Source organism: Sinocyclocheilus grahami, unplaced genomic scaffold (assembly GCF_001515645.1).
Source record: "Sinocyclocheilus grahami isolate Dianchi unplaced genomic scaffold, SAMN03320097.WGS_v1.1 scaffold86.1, whole genome shotgun sequence".
Taxonomy (NCBI): domain Eukaryota; kingdom Metazoa; phylum Chordata; class Actinopteri; order Cypriniformes; family Cyprinidae; genus Sinocyclocheilus; species Sinocyclocheilus grahami.
In genome coordinates this window covers 266,326-289,534 of record NW_015505265.1, presented here as the reverse complement: position 1 = coordinate 289,534, position 23,209 = coordinate 266,326, and the positions used below count along the sequence as shown (strand labels likewise).

Genomic DNA, 23,209 nt, shown 5'->3' with positions numbered 1-23,209 from the left:
TAGGATGATTATTGTTTATTTGACAAAACATCAATCAGACTTAGCAACTTTCCTACAAGATTGCTTGCTTGAGGCACTTTAGGCCTTGCTCACTTAATCAAGCTAATAACCTTTAAACCGCAGATTAGAGCGAAGGATTGTTTATCGCCTGCTCTGGGGATCTACAGTCTCCAAAATCCTGCAGACAGACTTTGAGAGCTAAAGCCTATGGTATTGATCAAATTTAGAAATGAAAGAGTTCACTGATTTACACTAATGGTGTCAAGCTAAAAACAGATCTTTCTATTTTCTGTAGTACGTAATTGTTTATATATATATATATATATATATATCAGTTTTGATATTGTTTGGATTTGATATGTGCTGAATATGCTCTCATTTGGTTTAGAAAAATGTATTCACATATGAAACAAAAGGAGTTGATTTAAGGGTTCTTCAGTGCTAGCCATAGTTTCTCAATATACACTGTTGTCTGTTAACTAAAAATTCCACAAGGGTTCACAGTTCCACCAGTTTAACTTTTTATAACCAGATTTGGGTACCAAACATTGCATTTCCGGGCTTTATTAAGCAACTTTGCAGCATATATGTATTTTTAAAGCCAATAATTTTCAAAAGTTTGTTCAAAAGTTTGAAGTCAGTACGTTTTTATGTTATTGAAAGAAGCCTTTATTTGATTTAAAAAAAAATCACTAAAACAGTAATATTTTGAAAAATGATTATCATTTAAAATTTATTTTCAATTTCAGTATATTTCGAAATTCAATTCATTCCTGTATTGCAAAGTTAAATTTTTGGCAGCCATTAGCTTAAGAAACATTTCTCATCATTATCAATGTTGAAAACAGTTGTGCTGCTTAATATTTTTGTACAAACTGTGATTTTTCAGGATTTTTGGTGAATAGAAAGTTCAAAAGAACAGCATTTATTTGAAATGTAATTGTAGCGCCTCGACCAATCTGACACACTAATTTTAATTTGATTTAACAAATCAATTATTCATTAGGTTAACAAATCGTCACAGTCCCCTCACTCAATTAACTGGATGCCAGGATGTCTGCTGAACACCACTTTTTTTATAACAGTATAAAAGTCTTTACTATCACTTTTGATCAGTTTAATGCATACTTGCTGAATAAAAGTATGAATTTCTTTCAACGATGAAGAAACTTTTGAACTGTACACTCTTAAAAATAAAGGTGCTTCACGATGCCATAGAAGAACCTTTTTGTCGAAATGGTTCCATAGAGCACCTTTAACATCTGAAGAACCTTTCTGTTTCACAAAAGGTTCTTTGTGGTGAAAGAAGGTTCTTCAGATTACAAAAAGGTAAGAAAGAGATGGTTCTTTAAAGAACCTTTGACTGAATGGTTATTTGTGGACCCAAAATTGGTTCTTCTATGGCATCACTTGAAGAACCTTTTGAAGCACCTTTATTTTTAAGAGTGTAGTTCAAGGTAAAAATGTACTTGGTGATGATTCTCCTCAGTTTGGTCTTTAAGTTGTTTTTCCAGTGCTGTTTTCAACTTTTAAAGAACCGAGTCAAGTTCAGGTCATTCCAGCGAACCCTGTTTACCCCAGCAGGGTCAGTTCTCAGTTACTTCAGCACTATTAAAGACCTTTCGTATGAACCAGAAAGATCAATTTCAGTCTCTCCAGGACTACTGGATAAGCTCTGAAGGAAACTTTTAGTACCTATCTATGCCTCTGGGAGAAACTCCCAGATAAGACTCCAGGGTCTAAATATTTCTCTTTTATGATGCGATTCTCATGACGTTATCTCTCAGGCTGATGCTGCGAGAGGAACCGCCCAGCGCACCGCCAAAAAACATTGTGGCTAGTGGCCGTACCAACCAGAGCATCATGGTCCAATGGCAGCCGCCCCCAGAACCGCAGCTCAATGGAGTCCTGAGAGGCTATGTGTTCAGGTATGGTTTCATGCATGGCTTCAAAAATGTAGAATTTCTACACGCTCTCCTTTACACAGAATATTGATTTTTAATGCAACAAAAATGTCTTTAAATCTTTTTTTCAGTGGTAACGCAACAGCACAGATTAGAGGTGTGGTCACATTTACCGCTGAACAAGTTTTTGTTCAGAAAAAGAAAAAGATTTCCCCACGCAAATTTTGCAACAGGTTCAAGTTGGTCATGTAAAATCGCCACACTGACCAATGGAAAACTGATTGGTTTGAAAGTGACTTTTGTGTGATTTGTGCTTCATACATAGTTACATTATTGACAGTAGACAATGGACTTTTTTGAGTTTCGCCAATGTGACTGCACCTTAATGCTCAATGATATTACCATCCAACCAGCGTTAATTAAATCTTAAATCTAGCTTCTGGTTTTACATAGTGTTTAGCTTGTCATCCAAGCTGTTCTAGATAGTTGATCAGATAGACTACCAGCTGCTGGAGCTGAGGTTTACTTGTTAGCTGGTTAAAGTTCTTAGAGACTTGCAACAAAGTCAGCATGAAATAAAAACTCATGGAAATGCATCTGTTTTCAAAGTGCATGTTATTGATCTTATTGTGAACAATTCATCTATGCATATTGTCACTTGATCTTCTGGTGAAACAACAGACTTCTCTGTTGACATATGCTGGACTTCTCCAGTAATTTTGTCTACATAAACCCCGCCTCTTTCTTACAATCAATTGAAAGCTCAAATTCTAATCTACCTCCATCCAATCAACAACTGATAGATTGAACCAAAACCCCATCCTACTTTTTTTTTCTTTTCAAAAATCCATATCACTCAGATGTACATTATAATATGGAAGAAAATAAACTTCTGCTACTTCTGTTACATAGCGACTTTAAAAGGATAATCCACCCAAAAATGCTAATTCTGTCATCATTTACTGTCATGCCCTTCCAAACTTGTATGACTTTCTTTCTTCTGTGGAACACAAAAGATATTTTAAAGAATGTTGGTAACCAACTTTTGGTTCCTATTGAATTCCATTGTATGGACAAAAAAATACAATATAAGTTATTGGAAACCGAAACTGGAAGCAGATTACCGGGAAGTAAAAATCTTCTTTTGTGTTTTGCAGAAGAAAGAAATACATACAGGTTTGAATTGACATGAGTGTGAGTCATTTTTATGTGGACTATCCTTTTAAGATGGCATAACCTGGTTTTTCCACCAGGTTTTCGAGTTACATGTATTCAGTAGTAGATTATATGAGTTGTATTAGCTGTGCGTGCCAAGGCAAGTGTCACTACTACTTTTGTTTAACATGCAGAATACCTTAGCAACCATATTGCAATGTGCTGAAAACCGCCTACAACATACTAGCATTGTGGCTGAGTTGTGCATGGGTAAGCACCACTCTCATTTTCTACAGAAAATGCATCTAGTTGAAATCACAAGCGAGAGTGTTAGTGTTAAAGGTTAAAAAAAAAACATAATTCTCTTTCTCTCCCCCTCCCACTCAGGTACAGATTGGCGGGTCTGCCTGGTGAGTTTCAGCTGAAGAACATCACCAGTGCAGAGATTAATTACTGTCTGATTGGAGAGCTCATCATCTGGACGCAGTATGAGATCCAAGTGGCTGCCTACACTGGAGCGGGCCTGGGGATGTACAGCCAGTCTGTCACTGAGTACACACTGCAAGGAGGTTAGACAACCCACACACACTCATACACACACACACAGAAATAAACACAAAAACAATGCATCATCAGTCTGGGCGAACCCTTGATATTTCAAACCTTTGAGGTTTGGGTCCAAACGACCATCTTTCTCATTAAGCTACCGGTATCATAAAAGATCTGGAGTAACCATGGAAACCGTAAAATCCATTAGTCGGCTTTACTGCACAGATCGGCCATCTAAAAGATTATTTCTAAGAAGAGTAAATTTATGGACTCTGGGCAAACAGTGACCGTAGCCCATTAATTAATCTAATTTGCTTTATGTGCGTGAATTTGTGCGTGCAAGGAAGTGTGGGGGTGTTCTGAGATCCTTCAGCCGTGATTATTCATATTATTTAACGTCAGTGTAATGATACTCCTGCAGAGATTAATAGAGACCCAGTGTCCGCAGTAAAAGAGCCGCCTTCTCGTAGAAACTGGAACAAATGCTTCTGTACACGTGGTTAGAGGCGGTTTTTATGTCCCAGCTCAGATTTCCAGACACACTAATGTAACCCTGTGCCATTGTGTGATTGTGTTTAAAATGAAAAGGGCAGCAGGACGAATCGGAGTGCCCAATCCAATTGAGCGATAGCTAATCTGTACTCAACTCGCCAGGCCTGACCTTAAAGGGGCCATCTTAAGCACATTAAGTGTAAGCGGCATTGAGTCTTTATGGAAATATGATCTTGTTCTTTCCACTTCCCGCTCAGGCCTGCTGCATAGCACCGATAGGCTACAAGAAAGGCTTTGAATACAAACTGTAGTTCACGTGTATGTGATTATCAGTGCCGCTGTGAACAATCATTTGAAATATAGAGTGTGTATGCATGGAAATGGGGGCTTTGGGTAGGCGGTTAAATCCAAAATCCAGGTAGTCACAACAGATATAGTCTCGCAGAGCCAGACTTTTGACTATCATCATATTGTCTGTCCATCCAAAAGCAATTTAGAACAGGTTGCTTCGAATAAACTATGATGAATATGTAGTTCTGGTCATCAATATTTAGTTTACTTGCTACTGTGTGCCTTAAAATCAAGCACAAACCCTGTAAACTTTGGCTAATCCCGCACAATGTTATTTTAGTATTATTTATGTATGTACTATTATCGTATTTATTAACATTTTAAATTAGATTTTATTTTTATATGTTCAGTTTTCATTTTAGCTTTATTTTAAGTTTAGTAATTTGCTCTTGTAATTTTTAATCTCTGTTTAACTTTCATTTATTTTTAAGTAATTTTAGTACTTCAACTTATTTATTTTCAGTTTGTTGCTAAAGCTTTAGCTTAGGGTTTTTAAGTTTAAATTTATAATGTAATATTTACATTATATTTTATTTCAGCTTTGTTTCTATTAACAAAAATGAGTTTCTAAAAGTAAAATAAATAGTTATACTTTTTTTTAGTATAACAGTATTATTGTATAGTATTATAGTATTACAAAATACAATTTTCTGTGCACACTCACTCCCTGGAGCTTCTTATTAAAATGCATTTTATAAGTTCAATTTCAGATAAATTATTTTTGTAGATAAAGTACTACAAACAGACAGACAAACTAAATGAATGAATGAATGATTGATTGATTGATTGATTAATAAATGATTGAAAAAAAATATTAAAAAAATAAATAAATGTGCCATTCTTTAATACCACACACATTCAAAATTCAAAAACATTTGAACTTTTAGGTTAAATATAACAGCACAAATGCAAAATGATGTATGTACATTTTCTGAATATTTCAGTGATAAATTGTCTCCCACTCTGCAGTCCCCACAGCGCCCCCACAAGACGTGGATGCTGTTGCCCGCAACTCCACCACCATCAAATTCACCTGGACACCACCACCCCAGCAGTTCATCAATGGCATCAACCAGGGATACAAGGTAACAGTGTAGAGAGAGACAGATGTGAGAGAGTGTGTTTGATTGTGTATATGAGAGGAAGAGAGACACATGTTCTGTTAGAGGTAAAAAATTCAATTAAATTTGCCTGGCAGGTTTATTGTCTTGTGGTGTGTGTATGCATGATTGATTGGCTAAATGCCTGACAAAAACAGCAACTTTAAATTTGAGTAATTAAATCTGAGCAGTGTATGTTAATCATGTTTTGTCTATGTCTTATTGTTATTCCGTACCTCTCTCACAGCTGCTGGTGTGGCCTGAACACTGTCCGGAATGCATTACCATGGTGACCATTGCCCCTGAGTTCCACGGGTCACGTCACTATGGTTACGTTAGCAATTTAAGAAAGTTCACGTGGTATGAGACGGCAGTGCTGTGCTTTACCACTCCTGGCGATGGACCAGCTAGCACACCACAGCTCATCCAGACGCATGCTGACAGTGAGTACACATGCAAACACACGGGCACGTTCACTCAAAAAAAAAAGGGCCGAAAACACAGATGATTTTTTGACTAAAACAGGATAATGTGATCGCTTGTATTTCAGTTCCTCTTGATTAGTTGGATTCCATACGAAAGAAAACTAGCAATGATAATTTTATCTCATCATTTTTTGTTCATCCACTGAAAATCTATGCAAGCTTTGAACATTTTCACGCTTCAAAAAGTACATAAATTACAAAAGTATATTGTAACAGTAATCCTTATAAATCAAACGTCCATATGAATGAAGTCTCTTTTTTCTCAGATGTTTTATCTTAACAAAAGACCCTAGTGATCTCACATGTCTTGGGCGCGTTCACGCCAAAAAAAGGGCCGAAAACACCGATGATTTTTTTACTAAAACAGGATAATGTGACCACTTGTATTTCAGTTCCTCTTGATTGGTTGGATTCCATACGAAAGAAAACTAGCAATGATAATTTTATCTCATCATTTTTTGTTCATCCACTGAAAATCTATGCAAGCTTTGAACATTTTCACGCTTCAAAAAGTACATAAATTACAAAAGTATATTGTAACAGTAATCCTTATAAATCAAACGTCCATATGAATGAAGTCTCTTTTTTCTCAGATGTTTTATCTTAACAAAAGACCCTAGTGATCTCACATGTCTCCTCTACATCTCTACAACTTTTCTCATCGAATTCTTTTATAGTTTTTTCATCCACATTAATGGAATAGTTGATGAAAATGAAAATGCACTTGTCACGCGTTGACTATGCATGGTGTTTTAAAGAGCACAATGAAGAAGATATATGTAGACAGTCTTTATTAGAAAGGTATCACCAAAGAAGAAACATGAAATCACCAAACTCAACGTAGGCATGAAGAACCAACAATGAACTGAAAACCAATAGGAACTTAAATACACAGTGATTAAATTGAAGGCAAACAGGTGTGCTTGTTAATCAAATGATGAATAACCATTAAAACTAATGACAAACAGGAAAAAAGGAACACAGGAAACAGGAAACGATGATGAGCAAACTAAAAGTTCTTGAAAATGAAACCAAAATTCTTCATCTGAACAGATTTGGAGAAATTAGCATTACATGACTTGCTCACCAATGGATCCTCTGTAGTGAATGGGTGCCGTCAGAATGAGAGTCCAAACTGCTGATAAAAGCATCACAATAATCCACAAGTAATCCACACAACTCCAGTCCATCAATTAACATACACTCTTAAAATAAAGGTGCTTCAAAAGGTTCTTCAAGCGATGCCATAGAAGAACCATTTTTGGTTCCACAAAGAACCATTCAGTCAAAGGTTCTTTAAAGAACCATCTCTTTCTTACATTTTGTAATCTGAAGAACCTTCTTTCGCCACAAATAACCTTTTGTGAAACAGAAAGGTTCTTCAGATGTTAAAGGTTCTTTATGGAACCATTTAGACAAAAAGGTTCTTCAATGGCATCGTGAAGCACCTTTATTTTTAAGAGTGTACTGTTAAGAGAACAGTTGCATGTTTGTAATGAACAAATCCATCAAGACATTTTAACTTCAAACTTATTTCTTCCAGATAAAATATGGACCCTTTAATAATGTAATAGTTGTTTTCTCCTGTGAAAAAGTTGTCTCGCCTAAATAAGGAGAGAAATATACACAGATCAAGCACCGTTTATAAGCAAAAACAGTCCAAAACAAGTTGTAAAAATGTATGTTGTGGATTTTGACAACAGGGGATGAACATTTTCACTAGAGGAAGCATTATTATGGGTTATGGACTCTTATTTTGGATAGAAGCGATGGTTTTAAACTTAAAACGCATTAATGATTTATTTGTTTCTTACATGCAGCTTTTTGCTTCACAAGACATTAATTAATGAACTGGAGTCATGTTGTGGATTATTGTGATGTTTTTACCAGCTGTTTGGACTCTTTTTCTGACGGCACCCATTCACTGCAGAGCATCCTCTGGTGAGCAAGTGATGTATTGCTAAATTTCTCCAAATCTTTTCTGTCGAAGAAACAAACTAATCTACAACTGAACTCTTCCTTTAAGAGTATAGCTCTCTTACTGTTTGTTAGAAATAGTGTCATTTGTTTCTGCTGTCTATTTTTGGAGAGAAACAGTTGATACGTCAATAAAAAGCAACTGAGAGCTCCATTAATTCTCCTGAGCAATTAAAGATCAACCTTTAAGCAATAAATGTGTCCTCTGGGATATAATGTTTTGCTTGCACTACTGACATGTAAAATCATATTTCACACTCTTGCAGATACCCACACACGCTTACAGACAGTCCCTCTGTATTTAATTGGAGACAATCGACTGAAAAACTGTCCAGCAGGCTTTGAGAAAGAGATCTCTCGGCAAAAACAAGCCTGTTTGTTTGACATTCTAGCCACCAAAATCGATACAGAGGAGAAATTTGGCCCTTTCACTATGCATGCCGCAATTTGCCACGTAATTGTGCTTTTTACATCACCATTGATTAGTCTTTTCACTGAATATATATTGGCCACCCAACTGCTATTTTCACGTCACGCCAGAGGCACGAAGAATCAGCCTTGGCTAACCTGCAATTATTGAAGCAGGATTCTCCTGTTAGTCAATGCTCATGTGCTCGCTATTGATTGTCCCACACACCGTGTGTGTGTATGCTTAGATATGTGTGCGAATGCGCATGCAGCTGTTAACAGACAATGTAATTTTCATCAGATGATAACAGCATGTGGTCTTCTCTGCAATGTTGAGCCACAGGAGCTTGTTTCCCATGAATAGCTCAATCACACAAACAGGTTAGACATGAAAAACTGTTGTGCACGTACTAGCTCTCTCATCTCTCAGCCTTTTATTTCTTACAAAAAGATTTAGCGTTGTGCTCATGCAAGCATTATGTGGGAAATTCACTTTGTTTGGTCATTTAACTGGATCTTTTTGATTCCCTGGAATGTATTTATTATTATGTATTATGTATTTTTGTGTTTATTGTTTATGGATCCAACATTTTGTCAATGTAAACTCACCTTGAGTCCAAGACAAATTTCCCTTTGGGGATAATAAAGTGTATTTCATTTAATTTCAAATATTGGAGATGATACACTACTGCTCAGAAGTTTTAGATTGGTTAGATTTTTTTGTAGAGTTTTTAAAAGAAGTCTTTTCTTTTCACCAAGGCTGCATTTATTTGCTAGAAAATACTGCAAAGACAGTAATATTATGAAATATTTGTACAATTTAAAAGAAGTTTTCTATTTCAATATATTTTTTAAATGCAGTTTATTCCTGTTGGCTCAGCTAAATTTTCTAAAACTTTTGAACGTTAGTGTATGTTGCTTGCAAAAACCTATTTGCTATTTACTTTATTTTGTATTATTTATATACTCTTATGGTATTTATTAATATTTTGAATAGGTGTTTTATTAATATAAATTTTAATTTTAATCTTAATCGCATGCTTCATGAAATTAAGCATAGACCATTTATCTTGTTTCAAATGTTTATTTTGTCATTATTTGCTTTATGCAGCAAAGTAAACCAAATGATTGAAAGGTGATTCTCAAAAATCTGTATTTTCTGCAAGTTTTTTTCTAGATAAATTTAGATGTCTTTCCAAAAAAGTACATTTAGAAACTCCAAAAGGACACCAAAGAACCAAATTATATAAGGAGCCCATATAAGCACATATGAAAGAAAAAAAATGCAAAAAAAAAAAGTATGTGTACAGTGCAACAGCAAAGAGCTTTTTTACATTTTAGAGAAGTCAAGTTGTGATACCAAACAGGACCACATGGAGATGCCAAAAAAACTAAACCAACCGCCTGCTGACTGCATATATCTACTACAGTACACGGATCCATTCAGAATAACTAAACACAGGAACATACACGACAAATCAAAACATTTTCGTGAATGTGTGTGGAAACAACGTGAATGTATGGAAATGTCTGTGCCTGTGCATAAATACAATGTGCGATCAGTGCGTCAAGAGCACTCATACATGCATTAATATAACAGACTCACGCGTGCTTACTGTACGACTCCTGGGGCCGTTCTTCATACGTCGCTTATTACATCCGAGATGAAATGTCACATCCAAGATGATATCATCGCACTAATCAGGATCTGGCTAATTCGGTTCTTCGAACGCACCTGTTGTTGATGATTAGTATGGCTGGATTGAGTTATCTGAGATAATTGCGCGTTCATGGGTTGGTTTAAAAGGGGAATGTATCGATACTCGAAACCACGATCAGCAATGCATCGATTGGCTGGCGGCAAGACAGCAACGTAATGACATCATATAATTAATAAAGACACCTGACGAAAAACTTGACAACATTTTTTGTCAACTTTTATAAGGAAACAGCAAAGCGAACAAAACGACATAAATGTTATAATAGATAAATGAAATGTGCACTGCTTTTATTTTATTTTAATTTTTTACATGATTCCAATTATTTATATTCATGATTTCTAATATTTGTACAGGCTTTATATTTTATATTTCAAAATACGTTTTTGTTACGTGACATCATTAATTAAAGTTTCTTAAGGGTCAAGATCATGTTGTCTGCATCTCCTGCGCTCCACCAAGCCACTCCCATAATATCTGTCACCACTCAAATTAATGCACGGCTCTACATTATCTGTATAGCATGTGTGTAAGACTCGAATACAATTATGAAGTAATAATTTTATGACGCATAAATCTTTCAGTGAGTAAAACTGGTTGTGTCTATAGTATTAAAGACTACACAACATTATGATATTATCTTTAAATTATTTTTAAATGATTATTTTTTAAATTATTGTCCCTGGATTAGTGGGGTACACTTGTAATAAAGTAGCGGTGGTAGCGGACAGATTTTGAGTATCAAGTCTGCTTAAAAAGATTCAATCTAATCCTGTTTACATGAAATAAGCCTGCTCCCAATCAGGTTTAAGCTTACGGACCTGTTGCTATGACAGCAACTCCGGGATGAGCTTCGAAGAACCAAAAAATCCAAGATCATGCCAAATCGTCAACAATCAAATCCAGCTAACTGAGTTAGCGACGTACAAAGAATGGGCCCCTGTACGCCACCACAATCGTCTTTACCTTGACTGCAGTCTACATCCATCAAAACTTTGCTAGCAATACACTGGTTATCCAGTCGCGTCTCATCTGACCATACAGCGGTGGGATGTGTCCACATTCCGTTCAGTCTGTACTTCACACAGTGCGACGTGTGAGGGCTTGCGCTCTTTAGAGACAATCACAGAATATGACAGAGCTCATGTTTAAACGCGAAACACACTGGAATGAATAAGTCACTGAAAATGTGAGTCTCTGTTCTCTCTGCAATCTCTGATGTAATCCGCCTGGTTTCCTTTATATAAGCGCTGTTTTGGACGGATTGTTTGAAATCATTCGCTTGCTGGATCATTGGACTGAAAACTTTCCTGGATTTTAGTGGCTTAAAATGATCTGATCGCAAGCAGAGAAGCAAAATTGGGTTAAAGGGTTAGAATAAAATTTGTGCTTTAATTGCGTTAAATTAATTTAAGGATTGTAAAATTAATCGCATGCGTTAACAGGTTAATGTTGACAGCCCTAATATTAATATTAATATTAGCGTTTGGTTTTATATTTTCATTTGAAGTTTAATTTAAGTATTTTGTTAGTAATACGCTTTTGTCATTTTTGTTACTTTGTGTTTTTTGTATAGTTCTATTTCTAGCTTTAATTTATCTTTATTTCTTTTTTTTAGTTTTGGTCATTTTTGGTCAAATCATTTTTTTTTTTTTGAAGTTTAAGTTTTCATCTGATATTCTACTCAGTTTTCACTTTAATCTTAATTACATTTTAGTAATTTTCTTATAAGCTTTTGTCATTTTTTTTATATATATATATATATATATATATATATATATATATATATCTGTTAAATTTATTTTTATTTCTTTTTTAGTTTTAGTGATTTTTGTACCTAAACTTAGTTTCAAGTTATAAGTTTTCATCTATTTTTTCTTGTATTTTAGCTTTTATTTAACAAAATTTTAAAGTTAACAATAACAACACTGCTCAAAATAAAAGGCTATATTTTAAAATCCATTTATAGAGAAAAATTCTTTTTGAATTTGAATTTATGGTGTATTTATGGCATCTACCAGCAGTGACCATGCTAACCAGCTAAACCTTGACCTCTAGGTCAGACCAAAATTGAATAGAAAATTAATTGAACTGCAATGCAGTGAGTTGCATGGAGTCATGCATTCTCATAAAGCATGTGATTGATTAACCTGTCAGTCTAGCGAGACGACTCGCACTGATAAGATCTGCTTGACAGTCTGGGGCATAAGGATTTGCCACGATCTAATGAGATTGAAGCTTTATCCGCACACATTAACCACTGTGCTTTTCAGGCAACTGTCATGTTCGCCTGTCAGATGTATTGTCTTGCGGGGTGTGTATGCATGATTGATTAACCACTGAATGACTGCTAACTCATAAGGGTAATTGCCAACAAACGCATTATTTGCTTCCGCCTATTTGTATTTGTGATACAACGGTTCCACAGCAACAAGCTCTTCGTTGGGAGAATTATGATCTTGTGGACTGAGGGTCCAAGGTAATCCTTTACCATGAGCGGATTTTAAAGTGTCTGTAACATACTGCCCAATAAATAACAAGCTTTGTTCCATGTGCACATCCACAGTCCACACACACACATGTGCTTGCAGTAAGAGCATCGACATAACTGAAATGAAATCATGAGGCTGTTTTTTAAAGTTTTCAAACGTCTCATGTCTTTCTCTGTAGTTGACCTTCCGCTTCTAATAAAAATGCACTCTTTGTATGCTTAGGTACTCAAACAACGTACTAGCAAATTATGGTCACACTCTAGGGACTAATTCTCACTATTAACTACGACTTTTGCCTCAATAAACTCCTAAATTGCTGCTTATTAATAGCTAGTAAGGTACGGTAGTTGATAAGTTTAGGGTAGGATTAAGGGATCTAAAATGTGGTCATGCAGAATAAGGCTTTATAAGTATAAATAATAATAAACAGCCAATATGCATGCTAATAAACAACTAGTTAATAGTGAAAATTAGTCCTTAAAATAAAGTGTTTCTCAAATTATATTCACATTTTCCAGAGAAACCTGCAGTAACATTGCTGAGTGCACCTTTAACATTGTGTTTGTGTGCTGTAGAACCGGGCCCGGTGACTCAATTGAGTTTCACTGAGATCTTGGACACATCTCTGAGGATCAGCTGGCAGGAACCGGGAGATAAGAACGGCATCATCACAGGTGAACAGGCTCAATTATTCAATCACAGCTTCAGCTCAACCGCCACAAGAACTCTCACTAATCTTTTCAGCTCTGCATGTAAAGGTGTCCCTGGGCTTGACTTTTGTTAAAACTAGCAGATTTGATTAATAGCTAGTAAGGTACGGTAGTACATTTAGGAATGGGTAGGATTAAGGGATCTAAAATGTGGTCATGCAGAATAAGGCTTTATAAGTATAAATAATAAACAGCCAATATGTATGCTAATAAACAACTAGTTAATAGTGAAAATTAGTCCTTAAAATAAAGTGTTTCTCAAATTATATTCACATTTTCCAGAGAAACCTGCAGTAACATTGCTGAGTGCACCTTTAACATTGTGTTTGTGTGCTGTAGAACCGGGCCCGGTGACTCATAAACAGCCAATATGCATGCTAATAAACAACTAGTTAATAGTGAAAATTAGTCCTTAAAATAAAGTGTTTCTCAAATTATATTCACATTTTCCAGAGAAACCTGCAGTAACATTGCTGAGTGCACCTTTAACATTGTGTTTGTGTGCTGTAGAACCGGGCCCGGTGACTCAACTGAGTTTCACTGAGATCTTGGACACATCTCTGAGGATCAGCTGGCAGGAACCGGGAGACAAGAACGGCATCATCACAGGTGAACAGGCTCAATTATTCAATCACAGCTTCAGCTCAACCGCCACAAGAACTCTCACTAATCTTTTCAGCTCTGCATGTAAAGGTGTCCCTGGGCTTGACTTTTGTTAAAACTAGCAGATTTGAAATGTCATATTTTTGTTTTATAAAGATCACCTTCAAACTTGGAGAATTTTTGGCTCGTCTTAATTTATTTTAGTTTCCAGATGCCTTTTATGTATTGATTTTATTATTTTAACCTTGTCCTAGACCCAAGTTTTCAGTATGAAAGTATGAAGGAAAAAAATCAATATAAATAAATGAAAAAGTTTAAAACATTAAAAACAGGTACATTTTAAATTGAAAAGATGAAATACAATAAAGGCACTCATGTAGTAAAGATTAAAAGCCTTTAATTAACTGGGCTAAGTCATTAAAATTGTAGAAGAATTAAGAGTGCTATCACTTTCGAGAGTTTTGTTGTTTTGCAAAGTAAATTTAAAATTTTAATAAATATTTTGATAATCTTAACAAGCATTTATTTCGTGAAAATGGTTGATATTATATAATCGAGAAAAATCAAGGTAAATATAATTTGAAACATGAAAAATAAAGGTAAATCTCACTTGTGAATGGAATGTTTTAATGTGTCATTTACAGTCAAGCTGTTATTTTGTCAAATTAGGTAAAAAGTGTGAAAATATTTAAAAACACAAATGGTGTAAAATCTAATTTCCACTACTGTCATGGCAAAAATGACAGAATTCATTTCTAAACACATTATTATTGCACAAATTTAAAAAAAAGTAGCAAGGTTTGCTGATAAATAGTTTCTGGTTACATACTTATGAAAATATCTGAATTACTGTCATGTTACTAGGAAGTGTACTTAAGTAAGAAGCTTTAGTAGCTTACTGCTTTGATTCGGTTGCAACACTGTTGTAATAATTGTGAGGTAGTGCATCTTTCATGTAATTTCACTTTGCAAATGCATGCAAGGAGAGAAAAAGAGAGTTTTCAATTCAGCCATTTATAAGAGACGGTTATTGCCTATGTAGACAAAAAGCAGCGAGGCGGTTCAAGTTGGGAACAAAGCTTAATTTTCTCTTTTTTCTCATCTCATTTCCACCTCTCCTTAGGTTATGTGTTGTGTTGGGAGGAGGCCGGTCAGAACGAAACCCGTGTATCTCAGACTCTGTCCTAAAAAAAGTAGCAAGAGTGTAAAAGGTTTGCTGATAAATAGTTTCTGGTTACATACTTATGAAAATATCTGAATTACTGTCATGTTACTAGGAAGTGTACTTAAGTAAGAAGCTTTAGTAGCTTACTGCTTTGATTCGGTTGCAACACTGTTGTAATAATTGTGAGGTAGTGCATCTTTCATGTAATTTCACTTTGCAAATGCATGCAAGGAGAGAAAAAGAGAGTTTTCAATTCAGCCATTTATAAGAGACGGTTATTGCCTATGTAGACAAAAAGCAGCGAGGCGGTTCAAGTTGGGAACAAAGCTTAATTTTCTCTTTTTTCTCATCTCATTTCCACCTCTCCTTAGGTTATGTGTTGTGTTGGGAGGAGGCCGGTCAGAACGAAACCCGTGTATCTCAGACTCTGTCCAATTCTACGCTGGCGTACGAAGTGACCGGGCTTACTTCACTCATCACATACACTCTGCAGGTGGCTGCGGTTACACAGGCCGGCACCGGTACTGCCACCTCGTCGACCATCTCAACAGGACTGCCGCCAGGTCTCCACACTCTCAAACAAATACACACTTCAATGCAAGCATCACTTTAATGCATCAAATTCTCCCTTGGGGATCGGTGATAGTCAACGTGTTCAAACTCTAAAGGAAATTCAGCACATGAAACTGGAAGCCGCAGTGGGGCGCATATTTCACATAGACCAGCAATCCGAGACACAGTCAGTAAGACTGTAATACATCACACGGAGTCGGAATGAAGCTCTTGGGGCCGCTGCGTGTGTGTGCGCGTGTGTTAGAGAGAACATGAAATAAATGATGATGACCAAAAGCCAAGCTACACTCATTATCTCCCACTGATATGCTGTGGAGTCAGGAGAGAGCGAGCTTTATCTACTGTTGAATGAGCCACCGTGAACCACCCAAATATCATTATCAATCCATTTAATTACCAATTAATCATATACCCAAACACAATGTGCACTGCTGTACACAAAACCTCATTGACTCTGAAGTGAGTTATGGGCCCATTTACAGGAGTTTTCTTTGAAGGATAATGAAGACACAGGATGGAGAAAACAGACAGAGAGCAGAACACAAAATGCAGGAAATGTTTCCAGTTGAGCAGCTTGTGAGTTACATAAATATGTTTTTTTTTGTTGTTGTGTTGCTGAACAGAGCTTCCTGGTGCATCCTCCAATCTGGTCATCTCCAACATCAGTCCTCACTCCGCCACCATAAAGTTCCACCCCGGCAGTGATGGCAAAACCGTCATCTCCAAATGGATCGTAGAAGGACAGGTGCGTAGGCGTGTGTGTGTAAAATTTATCAGAACTTGCATTGCTAAATTGTTTTTCACATCAGTAGCAATTAGCTCTGGACAAAATGGTTAACTCTGCCACAAATTGCATTTTTCCTCTCAGAAAAATGGTTATTTTTTTCACTAATGGTAGTTTTCTTTTTGTAAAATGGTTAAGTTTTCATGATTGGTAGTTTTCTTTTTGAACAATGCTTAACTTTAGTTACTTATAGCAATGTTATCTTTCCAAATGATTAACTTTGACATGAATGACACTTGTCTCTCAGGTTTGAGCATCTTGTGAGTTACATAAATATGTTTTTTTTGTTGTTGTGTTGCTGAACAGAGCTTCCTGGTGCACCCTCCAATCTGGTCATCTCCAACATCAGTCCTCACTCCGCCACCATAAAGTTCCACCCCGGCAGTGATGGCAAAACCGTCATCTCCAAATGGATCGTAGAAGGACAGGTGCGTAGGCGTGTGTGTGTAAAATTTATCAGAACTTGCATTGCTAAATAGTTTTTCACATCAGTAGCAATTAGCTCTGGACAAAATGGTTAACTCTGCCACAAATTGCATTTTTCCTCTTAAGTTTTAAGAAAACTTAAGGTTAAGTTTTCATGATTGGTAGTTTTCTTTTTGAGCAATGCTTAACTTTAGTTACTTATAGCAATGTTATCTTTCCAAATGATTAACTTTGACATGAATGACACTTGTCTCTCAGGAAAAATTATTGTAATTTTCATGATTGGTATGTCATGGTTAATACCAGCAGTTTTTCTCTCCAAAATGGTTAACTTTGCTGCAAATTACTTTTTCCCTCAAAATTGGTGAACTTTGGCAGAAATTGCACTTTTCTCTCTGCAGAATGGTTATTTTTTTATGAATGGTATTTTTTCTGCAAATACATATAAAATTAAATATATAGTTTCACTTTGCCGCAAATGTCAAAAATTTGCCTGTTGAACTTTGCCACAAATTGCAATTTTCTCTCTGCAAAATGATTAATATTGCCTTGAAGGGCACCTTTCTCTCTGAAAAAAAAAAGTTACCTTTGCCACGAATTGCGGTTTTCTCTCTGCAAAATAAGTAACTTTGTGACGAATGGCTTAACTTTGCTGCAAATTACTTTTTTCCTCAAAATTGGTGAACTTTGCCACAAATTGCACTTCTCTGCAAAATGGTTATTTTTTTATGAATGGTATTTTTTCTGCAAATACATATAAAATTAAATATATAGTTTCACTTTGCCGCAAATGTCAAAAATGTGCCTGTTGAACTTTGCCACAAATTGCAATTTTCTCTCTGCAAAATGATTAATATTGCCTTGAAGGGCACCTTTCTCTCTGAAAAAAAAAAGTTACCTTTGCCACGAATTGCGGTTTTCTCTCTGCAAAATAAGTAACTTTGTGACGAATGGCAATTTTCCTTCTGCCGAATGGTTAACTTTTCCACAAACTGCAATTTTCTCTCTGCCAAGACTGCTCTATGGAATATGACTTTTCAGTGTATATGCTCATAAGTATAAACGTGTGTGTGTTTGTGTGCAGGTGTGTAAGTATTTGTGTATTTGTGGGTGTGTGTTATGCCCTTGTCTGGCAGGCTGTGCCCCAGTGAAGATGCTGTTGTCTGGCAGGTACTTCATCTCCAGGGAAAAACAGGCTTGCTCTTACACTAAAACATCTTCCCCTGGAGAAAACGCACACACACACGCCGACACACATGCAAGCTCACACTCTGTATTTGACATAGTACGAGGAGGCTAAGGAGATGTCATGCACCATGTCTCCCAGTCCTTTAGGTGTTGTTTGTGTGTGTGTGTGTTTGTGTGTGTGTGTGCATATGTGTTAAGCCCCTCTTGGATGTCGTCCAGCGCTGTGCAGCGTGAAGAGAAAAACTCCTCCTAATGAGATCCCTCTCTTTTCCTCTTCGTTTTCTCCCCTTTCTGTCTTTAATACTTGTTTAATCGAGGGAGAGCAGGAGGGAGGGAGTCAGAGGGAGGGATGAGAGAAGAGAGAGGAGAAGATTAGAGGTATTGAGGTGGCACTAATGGGGTCTTAAGTCTATGGCTTAGAATCAGCTTGTGTTGGGGTATTTTTTTTTACAGCTGACTTCTTCACAGCTGTATCCTGGACCAGGTCAGTTGCCGATTCTGATTTCCTTTGTAATCTTTTCACCTTTCCTCCTTTCCTCTGCTCAAGATGCAGTGTTTACATGGAAACCAAGTACTAGTTGTTTCAACGTATGGTTTGTGATATTGAAAGGGACATATCATGGAAAAATGCATTTTTCTGCCTTTCTCCCCAGTCCACCCAGATTATTTATAGATATTAAGCTGCAAAAACAATGCCACCAAAAGGAGCTCATTAGCATATGTTCACCAACAGTTATATGCGAACATTCGAGTTGAGATAGGAATAGTTAGAAGTGAGGAAATGGGGTGGTGGAGGGATGCTAGAAAACTGTCAATGAAGAGAGGTAAGTCTGCTGTGTATATTTACCTCTTATCTTGTTAATTGAGTTGATTACTGAATGTGCTCCTCTCGTGTTAATTAGGTTAACGGTGCTGTATGTAGGATTAACACCGGGTGGTTGAACTAGGTATCGCAGTCCAAATTCAAAATATTGGAGGTTTTTTTTTTCACCCGGTCACACGCAGGTTGCCAGATTGACGACACCAACAGGAACGAGCGCACTTGACAAAGAATGAAATGAAATATGCTGTGTTTTTCACCAACTGGCAACCCGGGGTGCCGAAATACAATTGGGTAAACTGGCAGTGGGTGGGTTTCACAAACCAAAACAGAGACCGACATTCTGGCCCAGAATGCACATTTTCAAAGGAGAATAACTGACTGTAGCATTGTTTTTCAGAAAAACATGTATGTTAACTTAGCATGTTTCTTAAATATCTGCAAACATATACAGTCCAAATTCAAAATATTGGAGGGGTTTTTTTTCACCCGGTCACACGCAGGTTGCCAGATTGACGACACCAACAGGAACGAGCACACTTGACAAAGAATGAAATGAAATATGCTGTGTTTTTCACCAACTGGCAACCCGGGGTGCCGAAATACAATTGGGTAAACTGGCAGTGGGTGGGTTTCACAAACCAAAACAGAGACCGACATTCTGGCCCAGAATGCACATTTTCAAAGGAGAATAACTGACTGTAGCATTGTTTTTCAGAAAAACATGTATGTTAACTTAGCATGTTTCTTAAATATCTGCAAACATATTATGGTATTTTTATGCTTTAGTAGAGTCAAAAACTTACATACAGCACCTTTAATTATCTGAACGTGCTCTTCCCGAACTTTGTTAATAAAACATAATAAAATAAAATAAATAAAATAAAATAAAAACATAATAAACATAAGATTTTTTTTCTCTGAATTGTGAGTTTACATCTCACAGTTTGTTTTATTTTATTTTGTGTGTGTGTGTTTCTGCCGTGGAATAAAACTATGAGGTTGGTCAATCATACCAGAGGTCATTTACATATGGACATTTGAAAGGTGCAGTAGCCAAAAACAGTCAGAGGGTCAGAGAGAGGCTGGGAAATGTAAAATGATGACTGTTTTCTGTGTAAGAAACCTTGACTAACATCATAAGTGAACTTCAGGGGGAAATTGAAATGCTTTAGAAGTGTACAATATGGCCCCTTTTAAGTATTTTGACAGTTTATACATGGTAATGATAGGAAAGAGCTAACCGCATGAAATTAATCACAGGTTGCTCTATGAATAAGTGGAAGCAGCTCTCAGTGAGGTCCTGGAGGAAATGTGAGTCACATGATTGTGACATGTTTGAAGTGATAAGCAGTTTTTGTTTGCAGATAATGATTGGTTACATTATCTGGTGTCTCTTTGTAGCATTTTTTTTTCATGTTGTGGATCCACTTTTTAATTAGCTCCTTACCTCATTATGGCCTTATTAAGATCAAGGTGGTTAAATAAACAAGCCCTCTCTGGCTCTCACATGTCATTGTTGAGAATCTATAGCAACATGCTTTTGATTAGCAAAAAAACTAAGGAAACAGCCCTGATATGGAGTCTGCACTGCGGGCAGCTTGGTTGGGTTTGCTGTTGCTTTTCACTGTCAGTCTAAAGTTTTTCTATCATCAGCTCTGACTGCTGAATCTGATTCTCCATATATTTGGAATGACACTCTGCCATACTACTCATAATAGGAATGAGGGGTGCAGGATATGTACTGTACACAGTCTGGGGGACCTGATTTGCCCATATTTGCAGTATGCATCAAATGAAATCTGATATGAACTGTAAGCTGTCTGAACTGTAATCTCAACATCTAATTTGTGACTCATTTGTTGATTGTCATGTTGATGTCAGTTGACTACCAAACGTTAAGGCATTTTTACTCAAGCTTGGATTATAAATAGAAAAAAATATCTCTATGCTTTGACATGCTTGCATCATATCTCGATTCCTCATTTCATCTTCCCATTGGTTGTATGTTCAAAATAGCATACTGCCATACTGCTTTTACTATCGCTGCAATATACAGTATGCACATTTTCTGGATGTATGTATAACCGATTAAAAACTGATTCAATTTGTCATCAAAAAAGTCCTGGGTGGCATTTTAAATGTATTAAAATGTTTTCATAAAAAATTAAATGCAGATATTTTGCCAGGTTATTGCAACATTATGTAGCATTGTGCATATGAATGAAAATAATTCAGTATTGTGAAAATATTACAATATTCCTTTACTGAAAAGTCTGGAAACAGAATTTTTTTTAAAAATTAAGATATTTTTTTCATACCACATTTTAGATCCTGCATTATCCTATTATGATGTTTGGTCAAAATGATGGTTCACTCTGATTGTGAAAAATATATATTAAAATGTTATTTATACCTGTGATGGCAAAGCTGAATTTTCAGCAGCTATTACTAAAATGCATTCTATACATTTTCTGGATGTATAGAATGCAGGGATGCAAACTTGTATGCAGTGAAAATGCATACAATTCCTTTGCCATCTCTGTACTGTAGAAAAAAAAGTTAAAACTGATATAAACATGCAACATAGTGAGGTCATGTGACTGCAGTGAAGCATACGGTAGTTTGAAATGTTTGTCATATTTCTTTTTGTGTGTGTGTGTGTGTGTTTTTAAATATTGTCTGGTATATTTTATGTCCATTGTAGCACGCAGAATGCTGTGCATTCTTCATTTCAAACTCATCCTCTGTGTGTCCACAGGTGGGGACTGTGGGTGAGGACGAGGAATGGAAGGTTCTGTATGAGATAGACAGTCCACCAGCCTCAGACACTCTGGAGATTCCCAATCTCATCCCCTTCACTCAGTACAGGTGAGCCTTTCGCTCTTTTCCTGAATGGAAAACCACTTTCCCATCAACCTAGCAGGGTTTCTGAGTAAACTGCAGCTGTTTATGTCCTTTCAATATTGACCAAACACTCATTATACTTCCAGCTCTCCCTGCGTTATGCATCTCTCCAGCTATTTTTTTCACTCTTCGTTCAATTTTTTTAAATTTTTTCTTCATTCGCTCTCTCTGTCTTCCTCTCACTCCCCTTTCTATTTCTCTCCTTAATTGATTTTCTCAAGGTCCTGTGGAAAGATTGGCTTCTGATTCTCGACACACTGTCTTGTCCTAAAGGGATTACAGATGATCAGAGGCTGTAGAGATCTGTTATCCTGTCCAAAATACCCCATCCTCCCGCTAGTCAAAAGCAAGATCTGGGAATTAAAAACGCTGTTTTTGTCTCTCCTCACTTACATATTGCTTTCAGGTTCAGGATGAAGCAGGTGAACATTGTAGGTTCGAGTCCCTTCAGTCAGCCCTCTCGTATGATGCAGACCCTGCAGTCTAGTCCAGATGTGGCCCCGACAAATCTCATAGTAATTTCTGCAAGTGAAACAAGTCTAAGGATTCGCTGGGAGGTGAGAAATGGTCACACACACACACACACACACACACACACATAGTCAAGTTTGCACCAAGTACAGGTTTTCTACATGTAAATGTGATTTTGTGTTCTGTACTATACTGTAAAAAAGTCTGGGGTCAGAACAATTCTTTCTTTCTTTCTTTTTTTAATAAATTAATACTTTTATCTGTAGCAAACATTGATTACATTTCCGTAAGAGCCTTGTGACATTTTAGTAATAGCTGCTGAAAATTCAGCTTTGCCATCACAGGTATAAATAACATTTTAAAATATAAAATGTATATTTTTCACAATCAGAGTGAACCATCATTTTGACCAAACATCATAATAGTTTAATGCAGGATCTAAAATGTGGTATGAAAAAATTATCTTAATTTTAAAAAAAATTCTGTTTCCAGACTTTTCAGTAAAGGAATATTTTAACATTTTCACAATACTGAATTAATTTCATTTATATGCACAATGCTACATAATGTTGCAATAACCTGGCAAAATATCTGCATTTAATTTTTTTATGAAAACATTTTAATACATTTAAAATGCCACCCAGGACTTTTTTGATGACAAATTGAATCAGTTTTTAATCGGTTTATTAAAATGAACAATTTATAATTATTCACAAATAAATCACAAAAAAATTTAATGCTATTTTTTGATGATGTACATACATTCATCATTAAGATTTTTTTAGTAGTTTTTGAATTACTTTTCTATAAAAATAATAAGTGTATATTATCCCCAGGAAAGAAAATTAAATAATTATATATATATATATATATATATATATATATATATATATATATATATATATATATATATATATATATATATATATAA

The 23,209-nt window shown here is 36.0% G+C and overlaps 1 protein-coding gene across 1 annotated transcript in view; it reads left to right on the top strand.

Moving 5' to 3' along the window:
- sdk1b (sidekick cell adhesion molecule 1b) overlaps positions 1-23,209 on the top strand; it is a 129,699-nt gene that overhangs the window by 68,481 nt on the left and 38,009 nt on the right. Inside the window, exons 16-24 of the mRNA XM_016274350.1 lie at positions 1,788-1,928; positions 3,447-3,628; positions 5,421-5,536; positions 5,799-5,994; positions 13,207-13,305; positions 15,481-15,672; positions 16,773-16,894; positions 21,662-21,771; positions 22,214-22,364. Of these exons, the coding sequence (XP_016129836.1) occupies positions 1,788-1,928; positions 3,447-3,628; positions 5,421-5,536; positions 5,799-5,994; positions 13,207-13,305; positions 15,481-15,672; positions 16,773-16,894; positions 21,662-21,771; positions 22,214-22,364 (1,309 nt within the window). The remainder of the gene's footprint in view (positions 1-1,787; positions 1,929-3,446; positions 3,629-5,420; positions 5,537-5,798; positions 5,995-13,206; positions 13,306-15,480; positions 15,673-16,772; positions 16,895-21,661; positions 21,772-22,213; positions 22,365-23,209) is intronic.